At 44.6% G+C, this 12,523-nt stretch overlaps 1 protein-coding gene across 16 annotated transcripts in view; it reads right to left on the bottom strand.

Moving 5' to 3' along the window:
• FOXP1 (forkhead box P1) overlaps positions 1-12,523 on the bottom strand; it is a 371,023-nt gene that overhangs the window by 98,958 nt on the left and 259,542 nt on the right. For all 16 annotated transcript variants that reach the window (XM_067003312.1, XM_067003311.1, XM_067003309.1 and 13 more), the window contains one exon: positions 11,315-11,440. In XM_067003312.1, the coding sequence (XP_066859413.1) occupies positions 11,315-11,440 (126 nt within the window). Of the gene's footprint in view, positions 1-11,314; positions 11,441-12,523 lie in introns of those variants that run through there.

Genomic DNA, 12,523 nt, shown 5'->3' with positions numbered 1-12,523 from the left:
ATTCTGACTTCGCTTTCAAATCACACTTTATTCATTTGAGCATTATTATATTCCGCGGAACCAGGCGTGAGCATCATGCAAAAGGTATTCTGGTCCGCAGCGGTGAATACAGCTGTGTAGGCAGAGGAATATTTGTTTTCCAAGTAATTTGTGCACATTCACAAAATTACAGCTGTCTGCAGTTCTCCTGAAATATCTGCCCTGCTGTTTACAAGCCATAAAATATAATCTGTCTTTTGTAAAGCTCCAATTGGTAAATTTGGAAATATATATATATATATAAGTGCATTTATTGTTTTTTACACTCGGGTTGGCTACTTCCCGTTCTGGGCTGCCTGGTAAGCCTGGAGAACACCAGCACTAAACCAAAGAGCTGCTGCCCTGAGACACGAGCGGGCAGTCCTCCTGTGTGCCACCATCGCTCCCCGCAGAAGAAAGACCTCACGGAACAGGGACGCGGGGCACAAGCCAGCTTCAGGGCGCCAGGCTGCTGCTTTGGCCCCAGAAGCTCCCGGGGGGACGAGGCTGGGGGCTCACCAAGTAACAGCGCAGCCGGTGACCCCGGTGACAGCACAGCCGTCCTGCAGCAACACCAACAGGATCCGCGTGATGGAGTTTGTGCCGTGCCTACAGACCAACAGGCTGGGTCGGCGGCTGGCATCTCCCAGTACACTTATCTGAGCTACCGGGAGACAAAATGCTCCTTTAGATTCTTTTTTATTTATTTCCAAGGAAAGGTGGGAAATTTCACACAGGTTTTTCTGATTTTTGTCTCTTGCTTGAGGACTGTGGGGCTGCACCTTACACACTGGACAACTGACTTTGCCTCAATCCTCAAAATACAAATTGAAAACGTGAGCTGTCCTTCTCTCTCTGAGTTGGAACCGCTGCCAACAACCAGAAGCAGCCCCTGAAGCCCCCTGCCCCAGCACAAACCACGAATATCACTTGGGCCTTAAGTCTTGGTGAGCAGCCAGCGCACAAAAACAAACATCCTACCAAGAAATCACTGTGGGTCTGCTCACTGCCGCTGAACAAACCAGAACGGATCGCACTGGTGCTAGTGGAGTGCCTTTGGCGCACCACCGGACGCAGGAAACCAAACCCAGCTCCGTGGGACGCCTCAGCTCCAGCGCACACCCTGGTGGCTGTCACTGAAACCTGGGACAAATCTGGCCCCACCTGCACCCGGTGCCGCAGCACATCAAAGAGGTCTGCTTGGCTGCACAGCTACGCAGCAGAAGGCTCAGGATTGAGATACGCCACTCGGGTTAATAGCTTAAACCACAGCAAGGTATTATTTGAATCCCTACTGCTCAAAAAGTACAAGCCGTAAGTGACAGGACTGGCAAGAAAGGTTTAATAACCACACAGACCACTTTAAAAATCCTCCATCAGCGTGCCTCGCCGCACTACTTACTCCGCGCACACTGGCATACGGCATGATCTATGGAGCTGCAACGTGACTCCGGTGACGTAAGGCGATCGAGGACGGTTTTCCGAGCGGCCACCGGTACCGAGCTCCAGCACCCGCGACCTCGGCGGCTCCGGCACGGGCACCCCTGGCTCCCCGCGCCCCGGGAGCAGCCCCAGCGCCAGCTGACGTCCTCCTGGCCGTCCCCTGCCTCCCCTCGCCACGCAATTTCCAAACCTTTTCAGCTAGACACGCTAAAGCCAGGATGTAGATTTTCCAATTAGTCTCTGTTTAAACATCTGTTGGTAGACTGCATTTAACATTAGTTATTTGAGCAAAGCACAATTTGATTAGGCTGTCTGAAACGGAGCCAAAGTCTGCAAAATAATAGCTCAATTAAATTTTGTTTTGCTTTCATTTGTCTTATACTTTCCTGAGTGTGATACAGTTGCATATAATCAAGTAAACTAATTCCTTCCAAAATGAGAGATTTCGGTGCCTTTCGCATCTTCTCTCAAAGTTTATTTAATAATCTATTCCATCTTCTCTATGCTTCATCGAACTTCATCTTGACACAAAGTACATTTCTTTCTTGTGCCTTCAGTCTACTTCCATTTTCTAGGCTTTCACTGAACTCAGATTATGCGCCATTAATGTTACACCTTCAACAGATTAGTAATTTATAAAAGGCAGATTACATTTACTGGGAATATGAGAACATTTCAGCAATGCAACAGTTTTTCCTTTGCACACACGACAAAGTATTTTGCCAACCTGACTACACAGCTGTAAAACTGTCAAGCTCCACAGCCAAATTCAAACGCATTCCCAATTGTTTCACTGGTTTTAGTTTCTAAGTTTCTGCTTATTCTGATATGTTGCACTTGTTGCCCTGAAACTTCAATATTAGCTCTAGAGATTTAAACACATGAGGCAAACAGCTGCTCTCCTCTGCTCACACAAGCTAGATCAAAATGCCTTCTTCCCTGTCTCCCTTGCTTTTTTTTTTTTTTTTTTAAGCAAATTGCTATAACTCAAGTATTTCTGGCAAAGTTGACGGTTTCAGGGCAACATTCTGCTCTGTGATCATCGCTGCAGATTTCTCCAGCGCATACACCTCTGGGCTGGTGCACAAGGAGCACCAGAGAGCCTCACCACGCTGACTAAGGAAACTCTGCTGCAAGGATTAAAATGAAAAAAAAGTCACAGCAGTTCAGCTGATATGTAGATGTGTGTATGATTTAAATTTCAACATTAAACATTTAAACACACTTGTGTTACAATGAAAAAAAAGTATGCATTCTTTGGGAGAAGAGCTTCTTTTAACCTAGAAGAGTGTTGATATACGGTACTTCTTCCTTCCCGTTTTTTCAACATACTTGTCGCCAAGTGTGAACACAAAGGGACAAGCTGAAATAGGTGTCTGGCAGGCTCTTCCCCGCGCGATGCTGAGAGCCACCAGCCCTGCTGCTGCCGTTCAGCCCCGTCGCCTCCAGGCAGCCCGAGCGCAGCCCCGCGGCCGAGGCAGCCTTAGGCGTGAAGGCTGCTCCGGTCCGTGGAAGTTCAAAACGGGATACGTCCTATTTAGAATGTAGAGAGCGACTAAATATGACAACCATCTGATGTATGAAAATTATTCACAACCAAAAACAGACAGTCTGGAAATAGCTGGGATGACTTCATTTAGACAGAATTACCCGAATCTGTTTCTAATATACACGGTACACATAATAAATTTTTACAATATGACAAGGAAAACAAACTTAATAGAAGTTCCTGATCTTTTGTTACACAAGCAAGCTATAGCCATGATATGTTTATAATATTTTGCCCATGATCTCACAGCTCAGAAACAAAAGCTAAGCAACGCACCAAACAGTCCCTAGGTATGACTTCACCTCCCCGCGACCGTAATTACACGGATGCGCACACTGCCCCAGCCTTCCTCCTCCCACCGCCATCGCCGCGGCCGCCTTCGACAACTCCTTGCAGTGCTGCTTTTGACTAATCGTTTCCTTTCCTCCTTCTCGCAGGCACCATTTGACTTGGGAAGCTGCAGATTTCTATTACGAGAGTTTGTTTTTTCCAATTACACCAGGACTCATCTGAACGGTAAGAGATTTTTAGCCTGTTTCCTTCACTCCTGGTTATTTGACAAGTGCTTGAAAACCCTGTTATAAACAATATCTGCAGGAAAACAGATGATGTCTTACGATCACAGAAGGTAATTTTTTCAAGAAGCAAACTTTTTGAGCATTTCCCAGATGCACCGCGTCAATCTTGCTGCGTTCTCCTATCTCAGCTGGTTTCCCAGCCCGGGCACGGTGCCAGGCGGGCCGGACTGCCCCTCGTTGTCACTTCTGTTCGATGGCACTTGCACCCACTGCTGTTATTCCAGGCTTCAGGAAATTTTCTAACCGCTGGACAGGCTCCAGTGCTGCGCACTAATAAGTTGCAGATTGGAGAGCTCGGAGGGCGCGCGCGCATGTGTGTGTGTGTGTCAGAGCAGTGCCACGGTTTGTGGGGGGGGGGGGGGGGGGGGGGGAAACACAGTAGTTCAAAAATGCTGCCTACTCAAATTGACAGAAAAGTGACCTCTGCACTTCATCAGAAATTCCTGCAGACTTACAAAATAAAGGAGTTTGCTTTTATCACACACAGTAAGACTCATATGGAAAAATGGAAACACTACATCACTTGACCTCAGGATGCCCCCTTTTCAACCACAGATGAACATTATGTATAAAAATTGTAAATCAATTTGAGATGTATTAAAAGAGATTCTCTTTTTCTGTATTAAAGGTAATACCTTTTAATCTCTAGATTTATTTTGTAATGTAGGCTAAATGAGGAAGACTTAATTTCTGTAACCGAGTTTTGTTACTCTTAAGTCTATTTAGCATCTCTGCGTGGTGTTCACATAATTTCCTACACTTTGCTTGCATCAGGAAATAATGAGCAAGCATCACTTACCCAACACTGAGTCACAAATATTTGCCTACATTAACAGAGCATTAAGAGCCATTGCAAACAACCTAAGGAAATTGTGTTAGCCTTTAAACTGTGATTCACGACTTAGAGAAATTAAGAAACCTTCCTCTTTTAAAGGCAAAAATCAGCTGTGCAACCTCCTTGCAATATCATTAGGTCCTCGAGCAGACTTTCCTCTCAGAGATCCCAACACAATAGATTTCTTCACTTAGTGAAATTACTTTTGAAATTTTCCTACACTCAGTGTTGGGTACTTTGAAATTTCAACCTTTTCACATCCTTGAACTCTCATCAACATTTTTTTCCAGACTGTGTCAATAAAATTGATTACTTGCAGTTCTGAATTCTGTTCTGCACATGGAAATAAAACAATTTGTTTTAAAGTATTTTCTGAAGAAAGCAGAACTTGGCAATCAGATCTACTAGATCAAAAAAGACACACCGGAGGGGAAAAAAAAAAAAAAAAAAAAAAGGACAAACCAACTAACCGAGCCTTCCCTACAAAAACGGAAAGAAAAAGGAACCTCTCCAGCAAACAAAAGAAAAGCGATGTCCTGATTTTATCACAGCAGCAGTGGCAGCTAAATTCCTGACGTACACATCATCAGCCTCACCGTTGTTCTCCTGATTGATTTATCTCCAGGTCGGATATGAACGATCTTTTCGGATCATTAATATGTTCATTAATTTGTTATCAATTCCAACTCCAACTCGCTGTACTTAAACCTCTCTGTACCATGGCTCAAAAGTGTCTTGACAGCTTTGCTGCAATCACGCACGTAAGGACCCCTGACTACACAGTTGTTGAGATGCCTCATACCTACAACCGATCTGTTGCTTTTACAAGTTTAATCTAGGTATTAAGGAGCTGATTGTGGAACCATGTCGATATAACATCTTCAACCCAGCTGTACATCATATAAACCGCTATAGGAGGGGGGCAGGCTCCCATGATTCCTAGCAATAGTGCATACCTTCAACTCCCTGATCTGTAATACTACAAAATACTGCTCTCATTTCTTCCCAAGCACAAGTGGACTAGCAGCAAGGGTCCAACAGTGTTATTCCTAATTACCTTTTTTCACTCTTGATCCTGTGGCGCTCATAATTAGTTACCTGGGGCTGCAATCCAATTTGAAGTGATGACAAGAAAGTGATCCATGAAAAAGTAATAAGTTAAATCCAATTTCAGCCTTCCTCTAATTAAATGCACATGGAACTAATGACTCAAACCCTACCATTTCAGTGATAATGGTAATTAGCGAGGTGGGAGTCACTCTCTTTTTTCAACACTGTAGGTGTAAACCACAAGGTAAAATGGCAGGAGCACTCTTAATTACATGTGTCATTTTGTCAGCAATTTACACATTTCTGACCAGTCAGGAATGTTTCATTTGTTTTCCCCTTCCACGATGTGGCTATAACACCCAGGCCACGCTCGGGCACAGCGAGCCCTCTGACCCAGCAACCTGGTCAGGAATCCCCTTTTTTAAAAGGTAAACGCCTCATGTAAAAGCAGAAACGTGCTGGAAAATCTTATTTGGGGTGCTCTGGCAGGACGGGGAGCCGGAGGACGCCAGCTCCTCTGCAGCACGCGGACGCCGGGCCTACAGGCCCCATGGAGCCTGGCACCCGAAGGGCCCTGGGGAGCTTCCGCGCTCCGACCTCGGACGAGCCACTCGACGTCCCCTGCCTCCATCCGCACGGCTGTGAGAGGAGAAGAGCCGTATTTGCTCACATTTCTCACACTGCCAGCTCTCACCGTGGCTGGTTTCCTAGAAGCCACCCTTTTTTGGAATCGTGTATTTCCAGCACTATCATAGGCTTCTTTCAAGAAAAACAAGTGTGTCTGTCACCTTTCTGCTCAGGTTGAAAAGCTGGAAAATCTGAATACTCGAGGTTTTAAAAAATCTAAAAGGGTGGCAAAAAAAGGCCTCCAGGTTTCACTGAAAAAAAAAACAAACAAAACAAAAAAAACCCCTTAGCATCAAAATTTTCAAGCTGATCGTGTAATTTTGAGGACCTGACTCAGATTTTGTTATGTTTTGGGGTTGATGATATTAGCACTTCACAGGCATATTCCAAGAACTGACTAATACCTATAATTGGGCTTAGGAGGAAAAATAAAGAGCTAAAGGTCCTTCAGCAGAAATCAGCAAAGCTCAGCTCAACTTTGCTTTATATCTAAAGTCAAAAGAAAAAAAAAAAAAGGGACTCAAGTAAAATTTTCATAGGCGAACTATTTAAGTGCTGCAGAAGTGAAATCTCAACCCAACTAGAGTTGGTGGCAGAATTTCCACTGCCTTGACTGAGGCCAAACTCAGACAAACTCACGTGTTTGTGAAACAGATACTCATACAAATACAATAAATATGCTTGCAAATGTTTTTCCCCTTCCAAATCATCTGCTGAGGCATAATTTCTCTACCAGTTGTTCAATTTACTGCTATGTAAAAAAGGTACAACGTGCGTAAAACCCGAGGCTACGTACCCTGTTCCTTCCGTGCTCCAAGTGAAACAGAGTACCCTTCCCTTCACCTTTCAGTGTTCAGTACGTTTCCAATCGAAGACTTTCTAATTTCATAAAAAACAGTAATTGCCCAAAACAACAAGCTACAGCAGATTACCCTGCTCTTGTGATTTTTCCTCTTGTCTATCTCTTGCTCAAGATACTGAAAAGAAATATAGGATATTGCAGCATGCAAATTAAATTCTACAAAAGCCCAGCCAAAAGCCTGCTTTAAAAAGCACCAGTATGCAAAGGCGAAGACAGCTCCGTCCCCTCCGCCTCCCCCAGTCTCACCCTGAAAACCTAAAAGAAACCCAAATTCTTTCCTTGGCCATGACTTAAAGGGAAGATTTATTTTCTGTTTTGTCAACAGAAAACGAAAGTTTCCATCTTAGTAATTTCATTATTTCTTCTCTCCAAACACACACAGGTTACTCTAAAACAACAAATCTCATTTAATCACATAAAAAAGTCAAGTGATCGGTTTCAATTGCAAGATACTGACTTGGACGTCCTAAATCTGTTTTCAGTCCAGTATCCAACAGCTCAATGCAACACACAACATTTAAGTCTTTAAAAAAAATTGTATTTTTAGTATTGCCAAAACACACATGCACTTTTACTTTCTTGGGAGAAAATGTGTCTCTTGATTTGTTTCCAATCTGTGTGTTCCTGCCAACAACTAAAATGCTTGAAGAACGAAAATGAATAATCGTTAAGAGCATCAGCAATTAAAGCTGCAAATTTTAATCAATACATCTATTAATACAAAGACATATTTATCTTGGCCAGGAAAAATGTGCAAATTCTCAAAAACCTAAGCATACCTGGCCTGCTAAATTATTTGTTTTAGAGTTTCAAGGAGATCTAACATCTATGGCAAATATATTATCAACTGTGCGTTAGCCTTTTTCCACTTCAAGTGATTTTTGTAGGTTTGCTATTTCTTATATTCTTTTCCCAATTGCTGTTACTAAATCCATTCCTTAACTTTCAATTTTCTTTTGTTTGTGTCATCAGGCTGTGAAACTGGAGGTCACTGCCAAATATAAAGCACAGCAGTGTGAGATAGGCTCAAAATGTGAGTCATCGTGTATTTGGAGATTTATTTTTTTCAACTATCAGCAGAGCACATCTCTACTCCTGCGTCCAAGTTCTTATAACTGAGTATCTCGAAATTTGCTAAAAGCAGGTCTCCAGGTACCGTTATCAAGGTCAAGAGGTCCCAAAGACGATGGCCAGAGCCCATTGTCACGTAAATGCCATTCAAGGCACTCCACCCCAGCGAGCCTACAGGATGCCAGCATATATTTAAGCACCATGGCTATTGATCAGTGAATAAAGAGGGAATATAGGAAATTATCCACGAGGCGATAACAGGTTAGCTACACAGCTATACTAGATTAATTCTCCACACCTGTTTGTGCCAGTCGGGTTTACATGACAAAGCCTGCCAACCAGCGTTAAATGGCTGAGCCCGGGACGGATGGGGCTCTCCCCACATCACGCTCCAGTGCTGCGGCCCCGCAGGACCCCGGGGCATCTTACTGGGAGAACCGACCCCGGGTGAAGGGCATCCCGTCCCTGGCGTCACACAAACACAGCTCCCCACCACACGTGGCATGGAGCTTCTCACTGGTGCTGGCCAAGCACAGGAGACGGCAGAGTTAGGCGATGGCTACGGTGTTCTTGCTACGCACGAAGTCTTTTTGTCGGGAAAAAATACGGATCTGCTAACTGCTGGGGCTGTCCAGCGAGACCGATATATATTAACGACGTGCAAAAACGGCTTGGTTCATTATTCAAGCAAACTTTCGAAAAATGGGCGCGTTTCCACCACCCTCGGTATTTATTCTACATACTGTCAGAACGGGTATTGCCTCGTCAGCGCGGTGTGATCAGACGTCGGGGCTGTGGGTGTTTGTGTGTGTGCAGTTTTACTCAAAAATCCTAACCCAAGCGTCGTGATTTCCTTTCAGTCATACATCGCATTCTACGGATGCACTCGAGGTCTGTTATATTCAAGAGGACTTCCAGTACGTTTAAGACCGCAAAAGCTCCAGGAGTGAGGAGAAGAAAAAAAAAAAAAAAAAAAGACTGGGCAGTCATTTGAATCAGTGAGTGACAGGCTGGGCCAGCTCTCTGTATACATTAATAAATTAGAATTTTAATTGTGTCTCTGACTGCAGGAGCTGCTCCAGCACTTTAATACGTACCAACAATTGGCTATGTTATGGAATCCGCGATGTGGCCTTCACTGTTGACCTCTGCAACACAATTCCCAGTCTGACTACGGAAACTGTTTGGTTTGATCCTTTCAACTTATTTGAATCCTGACAAATAAGCTCACAGCTGAAAGGTCAACACAGTCATATTTCATCCTCTGGAGCTATTCTTAAGACATCTGCACAACAAAGCACTTCTTTTAGTACCTGACACTGGACCTAGCCAGCACAATCTCTCATTAAAAATGTCCCCAGTGGAAGAGTCTATTAAAAGGCATATGGATCAGCTATGGATTTACCAAATAAAATATTTTTGAAAGCATTAATGTAACTGTTTGGATTATGGCACTCTACACTGCCAATAAAACGTATATTTGCCCAGTGACAAAATGCTTCATACTTTCCAAAAGAATAATAGCTCAGCTATAAAGTGTGAGGTGTTGTCCAGCAGCCTGAGCACGGGGGTGGGAGCCAGGAACTCATGAATCTTAATCCTACCTCTAAAACCAATTCCCTCTGTGATCCTAAGCAAGTCACTTAACCTGCTTCCCTCAGTTTCCCCGTCCAGAACTGGGATAATGCTACTTACTTATCAGACTTTCCTTCTGGGGATGTTTTGGAGATCAGTATTTGCAGAATGCTTTGAAGATGAAATCACTACACAAAAGCTAGAAGTTGCCCTCGCCGGGCCAAGGGCTGCAGTTAATAGATATTCCTCACTTAGGCAAAACTCCCCTTGAAGTCACGGTGAGCTTTATTTGTGTAAGGACCACAGGATCAGGTCCTCGAGCTTGACTGTCAAGGCCTTTAGTGATTTTAGCTTTACCTTCCATCTTCTACTACATATTTAAAGAGTCTAGGATCTGTATTTCTGGAGGAAAATAATCTGAAGCACATATAAAAGGCAAGAGAGGCAGCAATGCTGTCAGGGAACTCATGGTGATAGTATATCAAACTAAAAAAAAAATCAGAAAGAGCAAAACAGACATGAATTTGACAATGTGCTATGACAACAACTGAAAAAAAAAAAAAAAAAGAAAGAATTTGGGGCTACAGAGGCTGAAGCATCAGATATAGAACAGCAAGATAAGATAAATGTCCCAGCTACAGGGTTCTGTATGACTGCAACTGAGCTGCTGTGTTCAGTAACTGATTATCAAAACCAGAGTGACACGCTGCAATTGCAAAGAGTGCAATAATAAAAGCAATAACCAGCTGCAAGCCAGCAAAGTGGTCAAGGGTCTAGAAGTGCTGGTTTACGAAACATATAAAGAACTAGATACATACAATTTGCCAAAACTGGCAAGTACATGTTAGTATCTCAGATGTTTGAGGAGTGTGAACACGAGGCAAGGCAAGGGACTGACTCAGTATTTATACAAGCAGTATTACTTGGAGCAAGAGGATGGAATTAAAGTGGAAAGTTCCTGAGTGTGTGCTTTGTTATGGAAAACCGTCTGAAGGAAAATAATAGCGGTCCCACCATCACTTGGGATTTCTAACACTAGAACAGCAACAGAAAAAAAGGAAAATGTGATACATGATCTAATAGTTCTTTCTTGTCTTTAACTCCTGTGATTTATCCCACAAGACTAGCAGAATGTACTCCAAAGCCACATATGTGTGCATACATCTTCTGTTTGGGAGTGCTATATTGGTTTTAGCTTTCTGAATTCATAACAGCGCAAAGCCTGATAATATTTGGATTTTATTTCTGAAGATGTCCATAAATCAGCAGACAATAAAAGGGAAAAAAACCACACTGATGATATCCTAATATTTCCCCAATATCCTTGACACAGCAAATCAACAGTCTGAGTGAACACAGACTGCAAACTGAACAGCAATCAAACAGAAATGTTAATGCAAATCTCCTATGCGCACTGACACTATAACAAAAGCTATTCCATTTTGTAATAATCCAAGCCCACTAGATGCTAAGTACACACTCCAGATTTGTAAATATGTCGTGGGTAGGATTTTCAAGAGCACCTAGCTCTGTTCCCCACTCCGCTCCCGCTTACACGAGCCACAGCTGCTCTGTGCACTTCCCCTGGAGGAAACTGGTTCGAAACCAAGCGCTCCTGCAGGTCCCACGCCAATGCTCACAAAGGGGAGCATCCACACACCTTTTGCTAGCAAGAGCCCCCCACAAAGGACGTCAGCTTCCCTTACCTGAAGGGCTGGCTGTTTGTCATTCCTCTTCGGAGACTTTAATCCACTAACTTGTTGCTGCTGCTGCTGCTGCTGCTGTTGCTGCTGCTGCTGTTGCAGTAGAAGTTGCCGTGCCACCTGGAGAGCCTGTGAGGAAAGAGTGGGGAAAATTGAGTTTGCAGCTTACAGGAGGTGGGGAGCTACAGGCACAGCATATGGTCAAGACACCCCTTTGGTAACATCGGGTACCGCTCCGCTCCCAAAACACGTCCGCTGAGGAAATCCCAAAGCAGTGGCTTTCAGGAAACCAATCCTTGCACTTGCACACAACGGGGTGATATCCACCCAATGCAATTCCCACTTTGTCTATGGACAAAAACAGCAGCACGCCCAGTTCAGCTTCCACGTGTGAACGTGGAGTAACTGCCGAGATCCCGGTGGTGACCACCGCCGGGTTATTTGCACCCTCTGCCTCGAGCAGCACATGGCCCCGTTTGCTCCCAGGCAGCCTCACGTACTAATTTTTGCACTTTTGCGCTCCTTTTCTCCAGGGGTCAGGCCTGGTTTACAGAAGAGGGCAGTCGTATAGCACGGTCTGCTCTCCTGAGCACCGCAGGAAGGCAGAGAAGTTTCTGGAAAGCTATGGCAGGAGAGCTATGGGTGGGCAGCAAAGGGACCATGCAGAGCTACGGGACGAAGGGGCAAGGGACACGGTGCCTGAAGAGCCAGCGAAGCATCACTCGGTGGTGGATCACTGCAAACTTCTCTGCAAAGTGAGGGAAAAGCAGCCCTGGGCACCGGAGCCAGCTGCTCTGCAAGGCCCTATTTCTTCATCGAGTGGGGAAAAGACAGCACGAGGAGGCGAAACCCAGGGGAAAGCAGGAACAGGAGCGAGTACCTCCTCCTCAGCCCCGAGCCAGGGGACTGGAAGAAGAGGCTGGTCCCTGCACGGTGGGCTGCGGCACAGCTGAGGCTCAGCTGGCGAGACCCCAGCCCGCGGCTCCTGAAGGATTCACCAGCACCGGACTCGGGCTTTCTTGGTCTCCTTGGAGACGTTCGGTACATGTGTAGGTGGCAAAGTGGGAAGGCTGAAGACTTCATTAATGTAAAACAAGAAAAATAGTCCCTTTGCAAGATGCCTACATGGAAGGAGGGAAAAAACCTTCCCCGCTCCTACTGTGTATGCTCTCTGAGTGATTTAATTAATACCTATTTAATTAAGGAGTCAGA

Source organism: Anser cygnoides, chromosome 10 (assembly GCF_040182565.1).
Source record: "Anser cygnoides isolate HZ-2024a breed goose chromosome 10, Taihu_goose_T2T_genome, whole genome shotgun sequence".
NCBI classification, from domain to species: Eukaryota; Metazoa; Chordata; class Aves; order Anseriformes; family Anatidae; genus Anser; species Anser cygnoides.
The sequence above is the reverse complement of the archived record's forward strand: the minus strand, read 5'-3'. Positions and strand labels throughout refer to the sequence as shown.